At 46.0% G+C, this 23,257-nt stretch overlaps 1 protein-coding gene across 3 annotated transcripts in view; it reads right to left on the reverse strand.

Moving 5' to 3' along the window:
- Positions 1 to 2,033: 2,033 nt before the first annotated feature.
- Positions 2,034 to 23,257, reverse strand: part of Brd1 (bromodomain containing 1) — a 48,096-nt gene continuing 26,872 nt past the window's right edge. For 2 of the 3 annotated variants that reach the window (XM_038341558.2, XM_038341560.2), the window contains 6 exons: positions 17,139 to 17,636; positions 6,944 to 7,079; positions 6,392 to 6,519; positions 4,856 to 4,965; positions 4,497 to 4,651; positions 2,034 to 3,487 (listed from right to left, as the gene is read on the reverse strand). In XM_038341558.2, the coding sequence (XP_038197486.1) occupies positions 3,304 to 3,487; positions 4,497 to 4,651; positions 4,856 to 4,965; positions 6,392 to 6,519; positions 6,944 to 7,079; positions 17,139 to 17,636 (1,211 nt within the window). In that variant the 3' untranslated portion in view covers positions 2,034 to 3,303. The remainder of the gene's footprint in view (positions 3,488 to 4,496; positions 4,652 to 4,855; positions 4,966 to 6,391; positions 6,520 to 6,943; positions 7,080 to 17,138; positions 17,637 to 23,257) is intronic. The other variant, XM_038341559.2, reaches the window with a different exon arrangement.

Consider the following 23,257-nt stretch of genomic DNA (forward strand, 5'->3'; position numbering starts at 1 on the left):
GTCACTGTGGAGGAGGGTTTCAAAGTTTCCTATGCTCAAGATGTGTGTCAGTCAACTTCCATTGCCTGAGTTAAGATGAAGGACTCTCGGATCCAGCATATCTGCCTAGTACACTCTGCCATGCTCCCCCATCCTAATGATTATGGACTGAACCTCTGGAATTGAGGGAGCCACCTCAATTAAATGTTATTTATAATCTATAAGAGTTGCTGTGGCAGGCAGTGGTAGCACACACCTTTAATCCCAGCATTCGGGAGGCAAAAGCAAGCGGATCTCTGTGAGCTTAAGGACAGTCTGGTTTATAGACAGCCAAGGATACAGAGAAACCTGTCTCAGAGAGAGGGAGGGAGAGAGGGAGCGGGGGGGGGGGGGGGGGGCAGGCCATGATCATGGTGTCTCTTCACAGCAATAAAAACCCAAGACAGAAGCACAAACAACTCATTTCAGACCCACGGGAAATGGATCTGGCCCAGGACCTGGGCGGCTCTCAGTCTTAGGCGGAGCCACGTCTCTTTGCAGTGGGCAGACGTCCGTGGAGAAACACACTAACCAGCTGGTTACCTAGATGAGACCGAGTGCTCAGCCCGAAATAGGACCACACACTCCACACCACAGAGCTCAGGGAACATCCTGAAAGGGATGAGAAAAAGAACAGAAGGAACTGTAAGAGGTTACAATGAAGCCGAGTGTCGCCAGACGGTGTCTTCTGGACATGCTGAATCACACTCATGGACCCACAGCAGCCAGCTGTAGCTGCCTGACAAAACCAGCATTGAGACTGAACCACCAAAAGCCGGCACAGGTGAGGCCGCTGATCTGCAGGCCACGCCCCTTACTGATGAGCTGCTGGCAGTTAACGGCTATTGAAGGACGAAGACTTTTTAACGATGATCCCCTTGGTGAGGTTTCCAAGCTCCATAGATGGCCCCACACCCATGCATATATGGACAGTATTGATTGGAATTAGTGTGCTTACAAAAACAATGATACGAAGTTGGGAGAGGGGCATGGGCCTGTCTGGGGGATATGGTAAGAGTGCAGTAGGGAAATGCACGTGGCATGAGCACAGTTCACTGTAAACACACATGGAATTCAAGATTTCTTTAAAAATCAGAATTCAAATCAGGTGGTGGTGGCGCACACCTTTAATCCCAGCACTCGGGAGGCAGAGGCAGGCGGATCTCTGATTCGAGGTCAGCCTGGTTGGTCTACAGAGCAAGTTCCAGGACAGGCTCCAAACCTACACAGAGAAACTCTATCTCAAAAAACTAAAAGAAAAAAAAAATCTTAATTAAAAAACAGTTCTTTAAAAAGCAGCTTCATCCCTAGTCCCACGACTGAGCCTATGAGTGTGGCAGGACAGCGGAGCCTCCTAAGACACAAAACACACTCCCCAGCACTACACAGCCAGGGCCATGATGGCCAACTCAAGATACACACTCTCAGGGACTCAGTCAGCACTGAGACTTGCTGCTTGCTCACCCAAGAGGGTGCTCGCACTCCTGCCTCAAGGGCTAACGACACCTGGTAGGCTTCAGGGTGACCAGTCACCTAGTCTACCGGATACCTACTAAAGTACTGACACCGGTCAAGTTCTGAACAGACTGGAACAAGTGGCCAGACACCACAGTGGGTACAGGATGATATCTGGAAAAAGGGGGTTGGAGAGACAGGAAATGAGAGCTGGGAAACGCCAAGCTAGCTCTGGAAGATTTCAGACAACCACCCAGTGGGGACATCTGGCCCTGGTTCCCCGGAACCAGGGATGATGAATGACATCGCTACCTGTACCCTTCTCGGTCTTAGGATACCCCAAGCCATACTCCTGCAGCAGCTCCACCCCACAGATTGTCCCAGGGCAAAGGTCAACCACAGCTCAAACCAGACTCAACAGCAGGAGGTCAGGTAGAGAGCCAACAGCGTCTGCCCACCATGAACATGCCAGCCTTGAGGCCTTGGTCCACCCCAGTCTTCCTCACAGAGGTAGAAAGGGATGCTGGGCATATGAGCATCTGCCAAACACGGGACAAAACTACCAAAGGAAGACTTTTTATTTTCAAGTTTCTATGGAGATATTACAAACATGTAGACTTAAAAGAACATTTTAAATTTTTAGTAACTATTTAGGCTTTAAAATAAAAATATGATTAGGCAAAATAATAAATAATGCCATCCCAGGTGAACTGTTAAGTCAAGTGTGTCGTCTGCCTGGTCACACCACCCTCTCAAGGCCCCAGTGCCCTCATGGACCTCGGGCTACAGCTCACCCAGCCTCCTAGTGATGCAGGAATGAGAGGGCCACACTGTCCAAATCTTCACTTTATTTTAATATAAAAATGCAAATTTGGAAACCCACCCTGCCTTTTCCCCCCTAACATAATGCTTTACCTCTTAAAAATAAAAATAAAGTACTAATTCTATATACATCACATGTACCATACAAAAATGTATCCAAAGATCTATTGCTACCAAAGTGTTCTAAATTAAAACAAGTTACAGAAAGCCCCTCATTGTAAACAAAAGATTACAAGTTACAAAATCAAAGTACACACAGGCCAGTCATGTATATAACCACGCAACACATTCTGCTCCCACACCAAAGTTGAATTTTATGTGCCTGTATAAAAATGCATATCAATATACCTTTGCAAATTTATTTTTCATTATAAAGCAAATGAGTACACTTTCTACAATAAATAACCCGCTGGGAGGCACGCCTGCAGGAGTCAGGGCGGAGCAGGAGACTCAGGGCAGACAGGACGATGAGAACGGGCCCTGCCCGGCAGCAGCTGGCGGGACATTTTTGGTGATTTGCAAGTGATGCACACAGCATAAATTTATTCCCTCTTTGCACAAAGTACCATTCAAAATAATGTCATTTTCTTTCTTAAAATACACATTTGTCATTGTAAATTTACATCCCGTCTTATTAAATAAGCGGTACTCTGTGTAAAGAGCATGATCTACAAAATTATTAAACATTCAAAAGTCTTTTTTTAAAAAAAAAAAACACTACAGATTAAAGTAAGTGAGGCCGCGGCACCACCAGTGGGAGACCCACACCGCACTGCTCGGAACACGCCTGCCCCACTTGCAAAGCGCCAAGACAAGATGGTTTCATAGAAAACTTGGAAGTGAAACCTCCCCCTCCCTGGGGAAAAAGAATTAAAGAACTACGCCTAGAAAATCAGAATAAGTTAAGTTCTGAACAATATACAAACATGTACAGCTTATCAACACTATAGACAAGGCTCCCGGCTGGCTGACTGTGGCTTTGGTCACTGCCTTTTGCTGGAAGCTACCTCAGTCAATGTCACTGAGGTCACTGGCTGGCTCCCCATGGACCCGGCTCAGATGATTCATGGCTCGATCAAATGCAATCCGCACGGCCTTCCGAATGCTAGAGTTCCTCCCTTCCATCATTTTCAGCTTGTCGATGGTCTCATCAACACCCAGAGGAACCATCTTGGACTTGGGAAGCCACTGCCTTTTAAAGAGAAGACAGAGCATAAGAACCACCAACCCGTTCTCACTGTGGGTGACCAACCACCAGGCCCTGTGCAGAAGAAGGAACCTGGCAGTACACAACCCAATCTCCCTACATTCTGGGCCTCAGGCAGGATGGCTTGGGTGCACAGGGTATCCATCAGCCCTGGACTCAGGTGGGGCATAAAAATCATGATACAACCCTCTTTCCCAAACATATCCAAGTGGCTATGGAGATAAGTTGGAAACATACAGCTGTGTACACAGGACAAGCCCAAGAATACACATATATGTAACACACAAGGTGAGCCTAGGTACACACACATATGCACACAAGGGATAAAGCAGAACAGATGTGTGCACATAACATAAGTGAGCGAACCCTGGAACTGAGTAAGGAGGCATTCTAGGATGGAGAAACAGACTCCAGAAACAGGACCAGCAAGTATAAGCCTCACTGATGAACACCAGCTGCCAGACAGTCAGGGCAGGGAGGAAAAGGGGACTTGCTAAGTTTCCACAGGGGGCTATGAAGGACCTCCTAGTCCTAAACACTCCCAGCCATTAAGGCCACATAAAAAGGTCTGGACTCAACTAAATAAGGTCAAGATGTCAGGAGGTTAACACCTGTCTTAGGATCTGAAGCATAGCAAAATAGGGGTCCCTCAGTAGCTCTGAGTGAAGGCAGGATAGGGGAGATGGGCAGGAAACTCAAGGAAAGGGGTGACCCTTGTGTCCTAGCAGAACAGTAGGGTCAGACAGTCATGCAAGGGAACCTAGAACAAGATATGAAGACAGCCTGAGCCATTCTGGGATGTAGTTAAGTGACAGGAGCTGTCAGGTAGGAAGTGAGCAGCACTTCTCAATCCCCATGGTGTCAATGAACAGTGCCCTTCTTAGACAAGACCAGGGCACAGACTACTTGGAGACAACCTGACTCAGCATGGGTCAAGCCAAGCCCTGGGGCTAATAGACCCCAGCTCTGCCTGAGCTGCAGACACAACACTCACCAGCTTCTCTTATTGTCGAAAAACAAAACAAGGAACAGCTTCTCCTCAGACTTGGTCTGCATGTGCTCACCGATCTTCAGCACATCCAGGGGTGGGGCGGGGATGGTGACACCATTGTGGTGGCCAGGCACTCGTGGCATCTTGGGGTCAATGATCTGCCAAGGACAAGTTCCAGTCACTCAGAGCATTCTCAAACTCAGGGCCACATGCCTTACAAGCTCACAGCCACTCCCACACCTGCCTCCAAAGCCACGACAACCATAACCCCTGGCAACACAGGAACTGCAAAGTACAGAGCATGCACTGGAACCCCACCCCAGGTCCCCCCAAAACACCCTACTCACAGCCTCCAGACTCACCAGTGCTGGGTAGGAGGGATAACCGCTGCACTTGGCCCATACCACTTTCAGGGGCTCCAGGACAGAGGCAGCAGCATCAGTGGAAATCCACATGCTGTTCTGTCCCACCTCTAGAAAAAGGGGAACCCCAGAATCAGGACCAGCAGAAGAACCCCCAACACATCCAGCACAGCCACAAAGCCTGAGGGCTGACAAAAGCCCCACCCAGACCCCTGCTTCCCTAGCTGCTGGAGCAGGACAGTCCTATGGTTCCACCTCAGTCTAGGAGGGGCAGATTACCTCACTTCCTCCTGTGAAGAACAGGCCTAGAAGTCTATCAAAGGCCTCACTGCCTCCCACCCTCCCCAGCTCTAAGGCCTATCTATGACTCCAGGTCCCCATTACCTCACCACACTTGAACTCTAGGGATGGGGTCCTTGGCATGTACCAGACTCCTATTACACAACCAAACCCCCAAATCCAAGTCCTGGCTTGCTCCACCACCACCTTGCTCTTCCAAGCCTCGCTGAGTTCACTGACAGCTCCAGACACATCCCAGGTGTCCACCGTGTGCAACCCTCACTGAAAACTGCTGGTAACAGGTGTCCAGCCAGCCCTGGTTCTGCCTCACAGCAGCAAAACAGCACATTAGCCTCTCCATGCTCAGAACCTCCAGCGTGTCCACCACACTCACTGCAGCCCATATGGCCACACTAGCTTCCCTGTAGTCTCTGACACACACAGAGCACAGCTGCCTTCACAGAGAGCTGGTCCCACCAAAGCCCCATGCCTCAGGCAATACCAGGTGCTTTTATCCCTCGAGTTGGCTTGGCCCACTCTGACAGGAAAAGTATAAACAGCATCAGCCCAGCAGGTTCCTCTCTACAGTGATATTTTATTTATATTTTAATAAATAAAACTTGCATGAAGACCAGAAGGTAAAACTAAGCCACTGGAAGCCAGGCAGTGGTCACACACACCTTTAATCCCAGGATTGGGAGACAGAGGCAGATGGATCTCTCTGAGTTCAAGGCCACCCTAAGATCAATGCAGAAACAGATCCAGGTGGTGGTGGCTCACACCTTTAACCCCAGCACTAGAGAGGAATATAAGCCAGGATGAGATAGGAACTCACTCTCTTTCAGTCTGAGGATTTCTTAGAGGCAAGAGCTCTCTATGGCTTGGCTGCTTTTGCTTTTTCAGATCTGCTACACCACTCCCTTACACTGCGGCCTGAAGCTAGGAATGACCATCCTGCTGTGGCATTCAGTTGTCAAAACAGATATATCCTGGACAGATCCTAACCTGGGCAAACCCGATGATCAGGAATTACTCAGAGTCATTCCCTTCCCACAGACTGTCTATACAGTATAGCCCACGATATGCCTGAAACCCTGTACAGCAAACCTCTGGTAAATAAGCTCAAGTTCACACTTTTTCGCAAATGTGGGGCCTTGACTCAGTCCCAAGCCACCAAAACCAGACTCTGGGAGACCTTGCCTTCCCAGCCATTGTATTGCAAAATGCCCACCAGAAAACTAGGGTACCCCAACTTACCAGCTGCAATCCTGGCAGCCTTTGCATAGTTCCCGTTTTCAATACAAGATATCAGCTCACTGCGGTCTTCTAGTGTGTGCCTTCGCACAAGGGCAGGCTTCCCTCGCCCACACTTGGGTGTACTAAAACTTCAGGAGAAGAAGCAGAGATGAGTCAAACTGAGACTACAGTCAAGAGCCCCATGCCTGTGGCTTCACCCTACATCAGGTGCTGGGTTGTCAAGGGTATGGAGACCCAAGAAAAGTGAGCCTGTTCCAATGAGGGTGCTTGACCACCTAACCTAGCTGACAAGAGGCCACCTAAGAATAGACAGGCAGGGCTATGCAGACCACAATCTCAGTAAGAGAAAGATTTGGGGAGTGGAAAGTACAAACTGCAAGTTAATTATACACTAACTTAGATTAACCTTTTATATAGATTTACTTCTGACTCAGAAGATACTTTCCCTGAATTGCAGGCACACACATCAACTAGATACCAACCAGAACAGCCTTTCTTTCTCAAGCGGTTTTCAGATGAAAGCCATGCACCCTGCTTGAGGACAGGACCTACCTTGAGTCGCAGAGCGGGCTGTTGCTGGAACAAATACTGGATTCAGATGCACAGCGCCGTCGGGGGGCAGCTTTTCTCCCCAAGCCACTGCCCGGCTCCTGCTCGCTTCTAGTACCCCCAAAGCCATTGGTGAGACCTGGAACACAAGAAGCAGACAGAGGCAGTCACCTACCCCAAAGCAGTAGCTCTAGCCCAATTTATTCATCACTTCCGCCGTCTTTAAAATTAGAATATATTTTCCAAATAACTTTGCTCTTGTAAAACAGGGTCTCAAAGAGCTCAGGTTGCTCTGGTTTCCTGATCCTCCTGACTCCAACCTCCTACCACACCTGGTTCATGTGGTGCTGGATCAAAGCATGCCAGCTAAGCACTCCACCACCTGAGTTACATCTCCAGCCCCACAAAGAACACTTTGTTCAGAGAAACCAGTATCTTTATTCTCATTCTGATGACCTTAATGGACAGAGACACACTGCTGAATGAAGTAAGCACAGCAAATCATAGTAAAAAACAATCAAGAAGCTCTACACACACTCCACAAGTAATTTCAACAACTTCCATGAATGCAAAACAAAAATCTGTTACCACTCCCCAAATTAACACATCACATGCACTTCTGTGAGCTTCCAACAAAGTCGGACTGTCCACTCTACAAGGAATGAGTGGTGTCTAGACGAGGACCCTCCAGTACCCTAGAGTGGTGGAACACCACAATACTCCACAAATACACATTGATACCTGTGGAACGTTAGGGAATAGTAAATTTTAAAAGCAAAACAACAACAAAAACACCAAAACAAAAAGAGCACTTGCCTTAGCATGCACGTTAGCCCTGCAACACCAGGAAGAACATTCCCAACTCCCCATGGGAAGCTGAACGTGTAGTGGCCAGATAAATGAATGTCTGGACAAACACAACCACATCATCTTAATATTTGAAAAGTACTTTAATAAAGACAAATCTGAGTCAACGCAACTTCCATATTCTTCCCACATAAGTCTAACTTCCATTTTAGCCAGTAGAAAAAGGCACAACCTTGGCCCCTGCACAGAGCTCCCTCAATCAGGAGGTTCATGCCTGGCTCCTTCTGGCTGCACCAGCTTGAAACAGGGAAGGGGACGGAAATGGGGGACTGGAAACACTTTTCTTCATACATGCCCATCTTTCCACATCCTTAAAAGTGTAAAAAAAAACTATTTCCAAAATAAAACATAAACTTACGTTTTCTTAGAAATCTTTGAAGTGACTGTCTAGATTACAAGGTTGTGAAAAGGACCTGCTTATGCTGACAAGGCCTCTGAGAAGCTTCTTGTTTATTGGACAAGCAGGTCCCCATCACTGGCAAAGCATTGAAGGCACATGACAGGGAAGAAATCATACCCTACTCTTAAAGGGCCTTATGGCCCAAGAGTTTTTTTTTCTCAGGAGGCAGTGGAATATGCTGCTGCCCTGGAGTGGAGGTGGGGGAAGCAACACCCAGACTTGGGTGAGCAGATTCAACACAGAGGCAGCCCTCCCAACCTGGATGGTTTGACAGAGGGGGCAGAGTCCTTGCTCCAGGGCCCATAATTATAGAGAAGACTGCAAATTCAGAATATTTGTCATTGCTAGGTTGAGCGGGTAGCAGCAGCCAGGTCAGAGGAGTCTGAAGGTCTTAGACAAGCAGGCACCCATCACTGTCATCTGTCCTAGGAAGAAGGCCTAGGATGGGCACCAGAAGCACAGCCCATGTACATTTGGTGTTCCCAGCAAGGTACCTTGTCAGGGCCTAACCAGCCCTAGAAGAGGAAAAACTAAGGTTTATAATTTTAAGAAGGAAAAAAATATGGTTGAATGTCTCTTTAGTTTTCCCAAGTGTTTAATTACCAAGGCATACTGCATCTGGGCTCCTAAGTTTACAGAAAGTTTTTCACACATTACATAAAAACATACACCTTGAAAAAAGAAGCTGGCACAACCACTGTGAAACTTGAGAAGCTTCCAGGAAAGACCCCTGGGGCCTACTGAGCAAAGCAGTTCTCCAGGCCTGTTTTCCAGAGGGTGCTGCAGCCCAAACAAGGATGTTTTCATGGTCCAAACAGATTCTTGAGGGCTTCAAGGACCTGGACATGTCCTGAGAGGCAATGTGAGCCAGAGACCCAAGCTTCAACAGCTCTTACAGCTACTGCCTGATGAAGATATGGCTTTGACACAAAGTCAGGCATAAGCCTTTCTGCCTCTCTCATCAGCTGTAGAATGGAAACAAAGTGCCTGCCTAACACTAAGGCTTACTGTCTAACATCACACACGCCCGCCACCCTTGACAATCAAAACAAAAAGATGAGATGGCTCCTGGACAGAGTCAATGACCCCCAAACACATGTTGCAGAGGGTTCTTGTGGTCTACAAAGGCCGAGGCAGAGCCCAAACACCTTGCTCGGGCCCAGGGGATACCACAAATGTGCTGCTGCAATTAAGTCCCAAGGCAGGCCCAGACCAAGACTTAACTACCACCATTTCTCTCAAAGCTCCCCTTTGACAACTGGGGTACACAGAGTGGAGAGTAAAGGACTCCCTGAGGTGCTTAGGTCTCCACTCTGAAAAGTTCACGCCCACAGCCCAGGGAAGAGTTCCAGGCGGTCTACTTGCAAAGCTGAGGCATGCAGGTAGCAGAGTAAGGACATGATCCTTTCTATCCTGGACTCCCAACCTGCATGATGCCAAGAACCCACAAGGCTGCAGCCAAGTAGGAATATCAGGCCTGGTAAGCAGGACTGACTAGCCTCCCTGCCCTCTACAGACCCCTCATGGCCTAGATGTGTCTGAGGATGTGGCCATTGTGTGCATCCTTGCTTCTGCTCCCACCATTGACTCATCTGAAACATGACAGCACAGGACTATGCTGCTCAAAGCTCCAACTTGTTCCCACCTACTGCACATCAACAAGCTTATGACCCATGTGGGACACTGTGCCCCAGGCCAAGAATACCATTTCAGGGTGGTAGCAGAAGTATCTATTATCCTCGATGACACTTTACTTTGTTGCCTCCCAAAGAACCTCACAATGGGTGCATCTGTTAACCTTTCAATAAAAGCACAGCAAACACCCACCCACCACCTGCATTTCCTGAGTACGGTCTATGAAGACACTGCTGCACGTGGCCAAGACAGGCCAGAGACCAGGCCAACACGCCCACTCAAGGGCAATTCCAGCAGGACTTCTCAGTTGGCTCAAGCAGGATTTGCACAGCTACCAACAAGGCTAACAATGCTTAATAATCCAAGAGAAACTGATAAAGAAAGAAGGGAAATCAGGTAGAGAACAAAGAAATAAAAGATGCTAACAACCAAGTAAGGAGCTCTATTTAGGCCCCATTTTAGCCACTGCTGCATATACAGTCCCTTCAGACACCTAGCCCGGGCTGCCCTAACCAGAGCCCCCAGTCATCATAGGCCAGTTTTGGACGTGCTCAGGATGTGGCTCAAACTGCTGGATTATGTTGTCCAAGCTACGGCAGGTTCTGCCAGATTAGGCACTCCTTGCTTCCTTCACATCTATCCACCAGGAAGAACTGAGGCGCCGAAATGTCTGCTCAGGCACCAGAGCTCCTCTCACTGCTGGGCTGACTTAGAGGGGTGGGCTGGCCAGGGATAGAGAGCTCCTCCAAGGGTAGGTGTCTGAGTGTCTGTTTAAAGGACGGCTCAACAGATGGTTCCAATGTGATCCTCAAAAACTAGGAGCAAGGCAAGGAGGCAGCGAAGGTTTTGTATTCCAAGAGGCCATTAGCAGAACTCCAGTCCAAGTCGAGGTTAAGAGAAAAGGATTAGGATCCAAAGAGTGAGCTACCCAAGCACATTAGTGGTTAACTGAGAACCTGGAAAACAGTGAGAACCATTTAGTCTGACTGCCTCAACAGTCTATAGTCATGGAAGACATTTAGCTTGCTCACCACCACCACCCATTTCATTGAGAATTTCCACACCATGAGTATCAAAATAAGATGTAACACAGGTCCTGGCCTGAGGGTCCATTGATGGAAATAAACAAGCAGTCAGAGTAAAGAATATACGACACAGAGCCAGCTCCAAAAAATGTGGTACCCATAAAATGAGTCACACCATGCTTTGCACTGCCCACATTCTGCCCGTCCCGCAGGCATGAGCAGTGAGCCCTTGAGTGGGCAGTTTTAAAATAAATGAGTCCGTACTTAATCTAACTTGGAATCTTGCAGTGCACTGATGAGCACCAGAGAATTCCCTAAAAGTTCACAGTGTCAGATGAACCTGGAAAAGATCAGAAGGTTCTGAATACTCCAAGTCCTCAAACAGCGAAGAACTGCAACTTGGAACAAGAAATCCAGGTGCGCAGAAAGCACCAGAAGGTTCAGGAGGAGGCGCAGCCAGCACCGATGGTAGGATGGGCCCATTCAGCCCATGCCTGGCCCACCATGGGCCAGGCAGATGTAGCAGTGGACGCCTCCTGCTCCTGAGGGTCAGATCTTAGTGCTAATAAGGCTCCCGGCTGCTCAGGAGTGCGCTTAGGAATTCACCATGCATCCACTGAAATCTACTGCCATTCTGGAATAAGAAAGCAGAAATCTCCATTTCAGTCAGGATCAAAGGCACTGGGGTCACATGTACTAAAGGTCTATAGTTAAGACTGCTTGGGACTCACCGTTATCACTGAGAACCCAAAAAGAACTTCACTCAGATGTGCAAATAAGTAACATCTCATGAACTCCATGGTTAGCAGCCCACGGGTGACAAATGGTCTAGCAAAGCCCATATAGCCAACTGGGCAGCCTGGCAGAAGATGCCAAGTACACAGCAAGGGCTCTGCACAGCAGCTATGCGGTGAGAGCTAGTGTCCTGCAGGGCCAACAGACTCTGCTGCCAATAGATGTGAGCCTTGAGGAGGCAGAAAGCTATTTCCACTCCATCCTGTGCACACATGTCACCTGGTACTGAGACGCTCACTGAGCAATGTCCTAGCAGAGGACACCATACCATGACTAGCAATACAGGACTTCCAGTGAGCTCAAACAGGCACCAGAGTCTTTCACTAAACGTGGCTAGGAAAAACTAAATCTATAGTTATACAAACTCACAAGAAGTGAAACAACTTTAGCATCAATCTTTACTTCCAGTGGCACATTAAAATGACTTCATAGAAAGTGGGTTTTATTGGGAGCTCAAGTGACGGCTCTGCGATTAAGAGCACTGCCTGCTCCTCCAGAAGACCGGGGTTCAATTCCTAGCACCCACATGGCAGCTCACAACTGTCTGTAACTCCAGTTCCAGGGCATCTGACATCCTCACACAGTCATACATGAAGGAAAACACCAATACACATAAAATAAAAATAATGGTAATTATTACTACTTTTAAAAAACTGGGTTTTATTGAATTTTAAAATGTTATTATCAACTCATCAAAATAAGAGAGCATTGAAAAAAAGTTTCTATAAAATTACTAAGTACATGGGCTGGAGAGATGGCTCAGGAGTTAAGAGCTGCTCCTCCAGAGATCCTGAGTTAAATTCCTAGCAACCAGATAATGGCTCACAACCATCTATAGTGGGATCTGAGGCCTTCTTCTGGCATAAAGGAGTACAAGCAGATAGAGGATTCATATATATTAAATAAATAAGTGCTTAAAAATTGCTGAGTATAAAATAACAAATTAGCTGGGCCTATTGGTACAGGTCTGTAATGGCAGCTGAGGTAGGATGCTAAAGCGTTTTGGCCTAGTTGGGTTTTTTTTTGTTTTTTGTTTTTTTTTTGGGGGGGGGGGGTTCGAGACAAGGTTCCTCTGCAGCTTTTAGAGCCTGTCCTGGAGCTAGCTCTTGTAGACCAGGCTGGTCTCGAACTCACAGAGATCCACCAGCCTCTGCCTCCCGAGTGCTGGGATTAAAGGTGTGCGCTAGCTACCACCACCCGGCGAGTTTTGGCCTAGTTAAGTTACTGGAAAGGTTCAAGGCCAGTCTGCTCAAAATGTTTAAAAAAGGGTCTGCAAGGTAAGTCAGTGAAAAGTTGCTTGCTACACACGTCTGATGCCTCCTTGGGACTCACTTGGTTAAGAGAATTTTCTGACCTACATACACACTCTGGCATGCATACAAACACAATAAATATGGAAAAATAAAATAAAAAGGGCTCCATGGTAAACAACTTGCCACAAGGCCCTCGAATCAATCAATCTGCAGCACCTGTACATGGGGTGGGGTGGGGAGGAATCCCCAGCCTCACACACACAAAAGGCTAGGAGGCAGTGGCACACATCTTTAATCACAGCACTTGGGAGGCAGAGGTGGATCTCAGTGAGTTCAAGGTCAGCCAGGTCTACTAAGGAGTTCCAGGCCAGTCAGGCCAGGCAGCCAGAATTTACACAGAGAAATACTATATCAAAAAAAAGAAAGAAAGAAAGAAAGAAAGAAAGAAAGAAAGAAAGAAAGAAAGAAAGAAAGAAAGAAAGAAAGAAAGAAAGCAAAGCAAGAGAGAGAGAGAGAGAGAGAGAGAGAGAGAGAGAGAGAGGGAGGGAGGGAGAGAGAGAGAGAGAGAGAGAGAGAGAGAGAGAGAGAGAGAGAGAGAGAGAGAGAATTGTAAGGACTTATTTTGCAACAAAAATCACAATTTGTTGCCTGTAGCAAGAAACTCTTCTGTGTGTGGTGTTTCAGGAACCCAATAGACAGAGACAGGAAGAATGAAGCGATGTCAATAGCCCACTGACAATACCAGGCCAGCCTGTTCTTCTAAACTCTCTGACCTGACCACCTGGCAAGGCTCCAGAAAACAGAATTCACTCATCAGCAAGACCAATTGTTGTTCCCTGCTGACATGTAATTTTCCTTAGTCGTGGTTTGAATGAGAAAAGACCCCAAATAGATCCTATATTTGAATACTTGGTCCCAAGTTGGTGGAACTGTTTGGGAAGAATTCGAGGTAGGAGGAGGCCTTGTAGGAGATGTGTCATTGGGGAGAGGGTTTCCGGCTCAAAAGCCCAGGTCATCCCCAGTTAGCTCTCCCTTTCTCTATCTCATGCTTGCAGATCAGGTATTAGCTCTCAGCTAATTCTCCAGCACCATGATGGTCATGGACTCTAACCCTCTGGAACCATGAACAATAAATTAAATGCTTTCTTTTACAAGTTACTCTTTATAGCAATAGGAAAGTAACTAAGAGAGAGCTGGGACCAGGAGGGGAGTGTTCCTGTGACAGGCCTGACCGTGCTGCTTGTTGAAATAATGCAGAAAACTTCAGGACTTTGGACAAGAAAAGGGGCTGAACATTCTAAGTAGGGCTTAATGAGCACCCTAATTGAAGCTTGGAAGACAGTAGTACTGAGACCAATGTAGACTACAGAGGCCCAGTTCAAGATGTTTCAGAAGGAAATAACATTAGCAACTGGGTTCAAGATCATTTTTATGATATTTTGGCAAAGAACGTAGCTGCTTCTGTCCTTGTACTAAGAATCAGCCTGAGACTAAATTAAAATGAGGAACTAAGTCTTGGGACAGAAATTTCACCTAACAATGACACTGTTATATAGCTTTTAGTAATCACTCTTCTGCATGTCTACAACAAAAAAGAGCAAGTGGGATAAAAAAGAAAATACAGTTTGAAGAGAACAAGGACACCACAAAATTTAATGTTGAGCCAAGACTTATGTAGAAAGATAAGGAGAAATGGAATAAAGTGAGCGGTATCCTTAGGATGAGAGTCTACTCAGCTAATCTGCAACTTGTGGGGGTAAGAGAGGGGAAGGCCTAAGGAATTATCTGTTCCTAAAGAGCAACAACAAAGCAAAGCTTATGCCAATGTGATTCAAGCAGGGAGAGGTTTCATCACAAGCTGATGGCCTAATTTAGTTCTTCAGTTTGGTGGTTGACTTTAGTCTTGGAGGATATGAGAGTAAAGGAACCATGAACACTCACTTCCTCTTCCACTAAGGAAAGCCACTGAGATCAGGTGTGTGGCACAGAGGAATCCCTGCATGGGGAGGTCCAGAAAGAATACCGGGCAAAGCTGTAAAAGAGAAGCCTGGATTGTGTTGAAGCTCAAGATGCTGACGTTGCCCAAGTCATAGGATGTCTACCAAGTGAGAGAGATGTGTTTTGCAGTCAGTAAAGATGGAAAGCAAGGGCCATCTAACGCCTTTGACACTGCACATAGAATTATATGATTTGGCGTTTGCCCTGGTGGTTTTAAGGCTTGCTTTGGCCCAGTATTTCCTTACTATACCCCCTTTCCTCTCTTTTAGAAAACAATGTTAATGTGTGTTCTGTACTATTATATGTTGAAAGTATGTGATCTGTTTATTTTGTTAAAATTAAGAGATTGCCAAGAGTCTCAGAAGAAACTCTGGAATTCTAAACTGTTGACACTGTGAGACTATGGGGACTTTTTTTTTTTTGGTTTTGATTTTTTGTTTTTTTGGTTTTTTGTGTGTGGTTTTTCAAGACAGGGTTTCTGGGTAGCTTTGGAGCCTGTCCTGGAACTAGCTCTTGTAGACCAGTCTGGCCTTGAACTCACAAAGATCCGCCTGCCTCTGACTCACAAGTGCTGGGATTAAAGGCGTGCACCACCACCGCTGGGTCTATTTAGACTTCTGTAAATAGGACTAAATGCATTTTGCATTGTGCTATGGCCACAAACCTATAGAGACCCAGGGAGTAGAATGTAGTAATTCGAATGAGAATGCCCCTCATAGGATCATATATTTGAATGTATAGTCCCCAGTTGGTCTAACTGTTTGGGAAGAATTAGGAGGTATGACCTTGTTGGAGGTATGTCCCTGGGAGAGGATTTTTAGACTTCAAAAGTCCAGGCCATTTCCCAGTTAGAGTTCACTCTCCTGGGTGAACTAACCTGGCTCTCCCCTCTCCCCACCACTCTCAAGCTTACAAATCAAATGTAGGCTCTCAGCTAATTCTCTAGCATCATGCCTGCCTGCTGTCATGCTCCCTGCCATGATGGTGATGGACCCTAAGCCTCTAAAACCATGAGCTGCAATTCAATGCTTTCTTTTATAAATTGCCTTCACCATGGTGTCTCTTCACAGCAATAGAAAAGTAACTTAGACACTTATCTAGGTGTGATAAGATGACAGAGAATAATAACCAAGCTTTAATCCAAGACCAAAACAAAGGTTTCTAACAGAGAGTAAATGCTGAAAATCTGATGCTGGTACCAAAAGGTCTAATGACAGTTACTATTCAAGAACTATAACACCACCCTTTCACACTATTTTATCTGAGGGTCAGATAAAAGGCTGTGAGAAAGCCACGTCCACATTATTCAAGCACAGCACAAGGAATTTTCATGGAGATGCTATTGGTATAGGCACACATGACATCATCTTAGGAAATGAAACACATCTCAGCTTAGTAGTGGGGCCTAGGTGATGGCTTAGTGGGTGAATTCTCTTGTTAACCCTGATGACCTGAGTTGAATCCCACATAGTAAAAGTAGATAACCAACCCCCCTCCTCATTTTCTCTAGATCTATTCCACCACCACTTCCATGTGTGTGCACACTACAGCATGCCCCAACCCAAACAAATACAGAAATAAAGTAATTCAGCGTTTTTTTTTTTAAAGGTCTGTCTCCATTAGAAGGAAATAAGCTTAGCAGTAAATGAGAAATATTTTCGAGTGTGATTATATCAGGCTTTAGTAGTACAATGCATATGTACTAAAAAGATTTAAAAAAAAACTGGAGACACATTAAAATATTCCTTAAGCCAATGTTGCAAAGTAATGAAATGACAGATTATTTTCAGAGTACCCAATGGACAAAGCAGTCTTCAGGAATGAATAGTTCAGGTTCAAATCTAGGGCCCTGGGTTAGTGGGAACTGACCTCAGGAGACACACACACACACGCTGGGGTTACTAAGTGTCAGGTGTGACCATTGGCAGGTTACAGTCTACACACATACATGTACACAATATTAAAGGTACTCAACCAAACCACATTCAAAGTTGCACCTGATGTGTGAAAAAAAAATGCAGGAAAGGAGAAAGAGGACAAAGGAGGGGCAGGGCCAGCCATACCCAGCTGCTGTGCTGCCAAGAGGCTGAATGGCCACTGCCTGAAAACAGAACACAGCTTTTGAAAGAGAATCCATGTTGTCTATCTTCATCTCTAGAAACGAGAATGCTTTAAAAACAAAAGCTCAGTACATGGCTACACATGAACAGACCCCGGACATTTACCTGTATCCAGGCGCTTTCCCGGGGACTCCTCCTCCACTTCGGAGTCTCCACATGTGCTCCTCGACCTTTTCCTTGGCTGCAGTAGAGTCTCCAACCTCGGAAGGACTACAGACAAAAAGGTTTTGGTCCCTAGCTGAGGAGAAGTTGGCTGGGTTTCAGTGTTCTTGGCAGACTTTGGGGGGCTTACACTTTTCGATTTGCAGAAGAGAACAGAAGTGCGTCTGTTTACATCGCTTGATGGCTCCGCCACTGCGGAGGCCGCCGCCGCCGGCACATCGCCACTACTGGCGAGGGTGGGCTCTGGAGGGTGTCCGCTTACCAGTGCGCTCTGAGTGCAAGTGCTATGTGATTCATTATCAAATGTGACTCTTTTGAATAGTTTACTCTGCTCGGGGTTGAGTTCTACTGGTTTGAGGGTTGGTGGTTCTGAATTAGTCTCCGAGTTTGAAGGAAGAGGTAATGCATCTGATGGTTCAAGTTTAGGGGGAGATTTATCTCCTGAAAAAATTATAAATAAAGTGATTTTGAAAACTGAAGATTATAAAATCTATTATAAAACTTATATAAATGTGAAGTCCACCAAAACACTAATTCAATTAAGGAAACAGCATCGCACACAATGGTCTGCTGAGCAGTGAGCAGCCTGGGGCCGTCAGGTAACACTGTGTGTGTTTCCCTAACCAAAGACTGCGGGCCTGCTGTTCTAAGCCCAGGTGCACAAGTTACTTTCTGGAAAAAAATGTGAGAGAATATTTCTCACACAGCAAAATTAAAACTCTCATCTGAGTTCAGGACAATTTCTACATTAACATTCACTTACCTTGAGGAAAATTAAAGTCACAGAACTAAGGGAGCCTTGAAAGCTTCCCACATCACTTTATTCTGTACCACAAGGTGGCAAAGACAAAGAACCCAAATATTAAATTGTCTGACCAGGGCTAAGTCAAAGCCCAAAGTGGAGAGTAACTGGGGAGGACTCTTGCGGAGCCAGGAGCATCTCCCACTCCCCTGGAGCCTATAATCTACCAGTGAGTCCCAACTCCACTCTCACAGCTTTAAAATTATTTCAACCTCTTTAGAAAGGGGTTTACAAATTATCAACATGGGAGTGAAGAGCTGGCTCAGTGGTTAAGAGCACGTGTTGCTCCTACAAGAGACCCAAGTTCAGTTCCCAGCATCCACATGACAGCCAACAGCTATCTGTAACTCCAAGTCCAAAGAATCATGCGCCCTCTTCTGGCCTCTGTGGCACCAGGCATGAATTTGGTGCCCTTACATGCAGGTAAAACACTTATACAGATAAAATAAAACTTAAGAAAAATTTACCAGCATGAACCAATATGAGCCTGACATCTTAATCTGAAATTCAAACTCCAGAGAGAAGTGTCTCCCTTTCTTCACACACACACAAAAAAAGCTCAAGGAACAGAATGGCAGTGAAGCCCATGGTGTAAGGTTAGGCCCTGCTGGGCTAACTGATAAGGGTTCTTTCTGGACAGACTGATTCTGAGAGTCTCCCTGCAGGACATATGATAGAAAACCAAGAGCATCGATTTAAGCAATCCAAAGTAGCATACATTAATTAGTAGGTGTGGTTTTTATCTTATTCAAACTACAAACTTCCCACAAAACATTTGCACTATGTCACAATACTTTAAATTCAAAAGTCCCTTTGAAAATGAATACAAGCTCCACCTGAACTCAGAACAAACGTTCTAAGCCAAAGAAGTTCTCCTAAGAACCTCCAATCTGGAACACAAAGCTAGAGTGACACCAGACAGAAACCAGCCACTCTTGCAAATGAGGTGGTTTTGGGCTAAATGTGGGCATATGGAGCCTGTTAAAGGCGACTGGTGGAAGCACAACCTCAACAAAATGCCTGCTGTTTACAAGGTCTTTTGTTGAAAAGCTTTATCGGGGAGATAAAATTCACGCCACAGGAGCCAAGAAATCTGTACTCAGAGATTAAGATTCCGATGAAATAGAAATGCTGAATCTTGAATCACTGGCATGTTGGATGATGACAAAATTCTTCCTGCCCACTTTGATAGATTCATGAACCACTTTAAAAGCACAGAATTTGCACAGCACACAGGAACTGAGATGGGGTTAGAAACAGTGCCGAGTCATGCATGACACTCTTGGTACACATGAACGTGAAAACAGAAATCACTGACACTGGGTGGTATACAGGCTGGCATAGGAGCATATGGCTAGGGCAGGTGACCACTTACTTTCAGTGCATAATTTGCCTCCTGCCTCCTCTTCCTCCTACCTGAGTCATCTTACACTGACTGAGATTTCAAATGTCCAATCCAGTCCTATGGCCTCTTCAGGGCCAAGAATAATGGGCAGCCTCAAAGCAGTACTAGACCAGCAGAGATCACACCACGCACCAGAGGGGCCTCCTTGCCCAGGGCTCCAGGTACTGCAGATCTGCCATCCATTTTCTCCAAAGCTAAGAGGTAACAAAGACCCATTTTCTGCCCCCAGCTTAACTTTCGGAGTCAGTCACTACTGCCAAGACAACAGGTGAACATGCCTGCCCTTGAGCACAAGGCCTCTACCACATTCCATTACTCCCAACTAATGTCTAAATCAAAAGCTGCCTGCCCACAATGAACTGCATGGCCAGGAACAATAATTTGTGGTCCCCTCCACACTCAAGCCATGTCTTCTCCCTGCTCTGTAGCAGGCAGGCCTTGAGTAGCTGTCCAGGTTCCCAACCACTGCCACATAGTTCACTGGCACACTCCTGGGGTGTTACAAAAAGAATCACACTAGATACAGGAGGCTACACAGAGACCTAAGTGAAATACGATTTCTAGTAGGCACGGGGCCACGTGGAAAACTAAAACTCTGATCCTCAGTCCCTCACCACACTGAGAACTAGCACCACCTGAGATTGGCAGGTTCCTTGATGAGTGAACCTTCACACCAGCACACTGGGCAGGGCAGCACCACAGCTAACACTCCCATCAGGTACCTCAGGCAGAAATCTTAATGGCAGTCAATATACAAATGGAAAACATTTCATTGTCAAAACATCACCATCTGCTAACAAATGGACGTTGCTTAACTACATGTTCCATTAACTTTAAGAATCGCCACCTCACAACTCAAACATGAGTATGAATGTCAGTACTCAAAAAGTCCCCAGCCAGAACTAACAACAGACAGCAGCAAGGCAAAAGCTACTCACCTTTTTCACATGCTGATCACACAGACATCTACTCAGGACCAGCTAGCTATTCCCTGTGTGACCATGATTCTCTACATACAAGGCCACCAAGCCAATTGAATGCCTCCACCAAAGCCACAGACAACTCCGAATACCACAGCAGAGTATATGGAGACATTCCAACAAATGGCTAGAAACTGCACTATCCCAACCAGCAATCTACCTCCTGTTCCCTTCCTCTGCCAGCCCTGAAGGAACAGCATTTACACTGAGTTCAATGTTGAATGTACATGGGGTGCACACAGCAGGAACAGCACATAACTAGCTGTAAGCAGTGTAAGTAAGTGAGGGTACTGATCTGGACCAGAGTCTTCAACAAAAAACACACCCCACACCTTAGCCATAGGCAAGGTGTAAGCCCCATTCACCAGCACATAGCTTTGGTCTCCCCAAAGCTCCTAGTCAGTCCACTAAATCCCAATAAATATAAAGGTCTATGAGCTCAAGCTTATCATGACCCCATTCCATGTGCCCCTCAGCATTCAATTAGCTGGAACTCTACAACCTGAAGGTCAGGATGGAAGATCTCCTGACAAACAGCCTGTCCTTTGCACTAGCAAGCAGAGCACATCCACTGCCCAAGCCAACCAGGACATATTTCCTTCCTCAGATGTTGGCTTTTTGGACTTGGCTCCCAACAGCTATACTGCTGATGTTTCCTCTAATGCAAATAACCTAAATGTCACAAAACACAAAAGTGTTGTTTAAATTACAATTTAAGCGAGACTGTTTATTTTACTTCAAGGAATGCATTCCTAAGTGTAAAAAAATCTATGGTCATTCTCTAAAAATAACAGATTTTCTATTTCTAATAGGTCACAAGCTTTCAGGGCCCTATCTGGTCTGGAACTTGTAATGTAGACCAGGTTGGCCTCTAAATTCATAGAGTTCTGAAAATAAAGGCATTTATGACTGCGCCCAACCATAACACTCTCTCTGGGAAGAATGTGCTCAACTATATAGTATTTTGACTTTGGGGTTCTGTCCCAAGGCACATGGGACAATTTCATATTTCTGCTTCTGTTGTCCACAGCAACATTTATGCTCCCTGTTGCCTATCTGGAACTCAGTCTCTTTTAGGGGCCCGAAATTCCACCTCCACAGCTCTGCCTCAGAAAGACTGTCAGGCTGTTTCCTTCTCCATTCATCTTTCCTCTCAGCTAAAAGGAAAATGCTCTTTCTTTGAGTTTTAAACACAGGCCAAAGCAATTTTAGGCATTTGCTTCAGCAATCACTAATATGACTCCTCTAAAGGGCCCCAATAGTACAAAGCACCAGATCTGGTCTTCAATGGCACTGCTGGCTCTTCCTCCGAGTTGAGAAACTTGAAGTAAAAATAAGATCCTTAGCCCTGTAAAACCAGCACCAATGAGGGAACTTTTGAGGGGGAAAAATGAAATCCTGCACACAGCTGTAAGGAGAGGTCAGGTTTCTCTATCAAAAGCAAGCCACTGTATTATCAGTGAGCTGTCCTGCCAATAATCTTTCTCCTCAGATGACTATTCAGAACAAATAATGCACAGATCACTGAGTGGCTGGACCACAGGGTCCTCCTCAGCCAGTTCTAGCAGTGGGAAGCAGAGCCTGCAAAGGGCTATCATGGGAACCAGGCAATGGCATTCACTATCTGTGACTCGCCAGAGTGCAAAGAACAGCGTTATCTCATATGCATCTGTTTGTCAAAGGTCCCATGAACAAATGTTACTTTTAAAAAGCACAGATCCTCCAACAGAGGCAGAGGATTGACATGTGCTGGTAATAAACCTTTCAAAGAGTATGGGGAAAATGTGTCACACACTGAAGACTAAAACCTTTACTGTGTGGATCCATCAAACCTGCTACCTAACGGCAAGGCAAAGGTTATGTGTGAAATTTACAATTGGACAAACTGAAAGTAAATTCTACAGCCAGGAAAACTCAGGGGCATTAGCTCTAACTTCTGCTGGCTGCCAAACACAACTGTATAAAAGAAGCAGCCAGAGAAAGGGAGAATGCACTACAAGATTGTCAGGACAAAATGAAACTTGGTACATACTGAAACTATGTCATTACAAGGAGGTCAGAGCCATGTCTACTGATGCAGACAGTAATACAGATCAAAATGCAAACTACAACTGCATCTGTCTTAGTTTTTATTGAGTTTTTTGTTTAGTTTTTGTTAAAGATATATTTATTTATTATTATGTAGACAGTGTTATGCCCGCATGTACACCTGCAGGCCAGAAGAGGGCATCAGATCTCATCACAGATGGTTGTGAGCCATCATGCAGTTGCTGGGAAGTGAACTCAGGACCTCTGGAAGAGCAGCCAAGTAAGTGTTCTTAATAGCTGAGCCATCTCTCCATCTGTCTTGTTTAATGTTTTTCTATTCCTATTTAGATGAGGCAGGAAAATACACAGGGACATCACAAGCCAAACTGCTAACAACAGAGGCACAAGGAAGATCTTATTCTTCTTCCCATTTCATGGAACTAAGATGTGGTGGCTGTGAGGCAAGTGGATTAAAAGGTGCAATGATTCTCTAAACTCTCCCCAACTAGATGTGCACGTACATGCTCATACACACCTCCCCCCCCGCCACACACACACACAGGCCTTCTTATCAAGCAGGTACCCCATTGGACAGATGAATCTCTCCTGTATCTCCTTCCACCTCATCCTAAATCCCACCTGTCTGGTTCTTTCCCCAGATGTCACTCAATGCTGCTGGGACAAGATGGTGTCCACTGAAGGTGACTTACAGGGAAGGCCTCAGGCTGCTGAGGATGAGTCTGGGAGTAGGCCTTTGCCAAGAAGTACCTCAGTCTCCTTCCCGCCCCTAACAGCCCAAAGCCCAAAGTTCGGGTGTACTCTGGAAACACTATTTTCTAAGCGACTT

This window comes from Arvicola amphibius, chromosome 9 (genome assembly GCF_903992535.2).
Source record: "Arvicola amphibius chromosome 9, mArvAmp1.2, whole genome shotgun sequence".
NCBI classification, from domain to species: Eukaryota; Metazoa; Chordata; class Mammalia; order Rodentia; family Cricetidae; genus Arvicola; species Arvicola amphibius.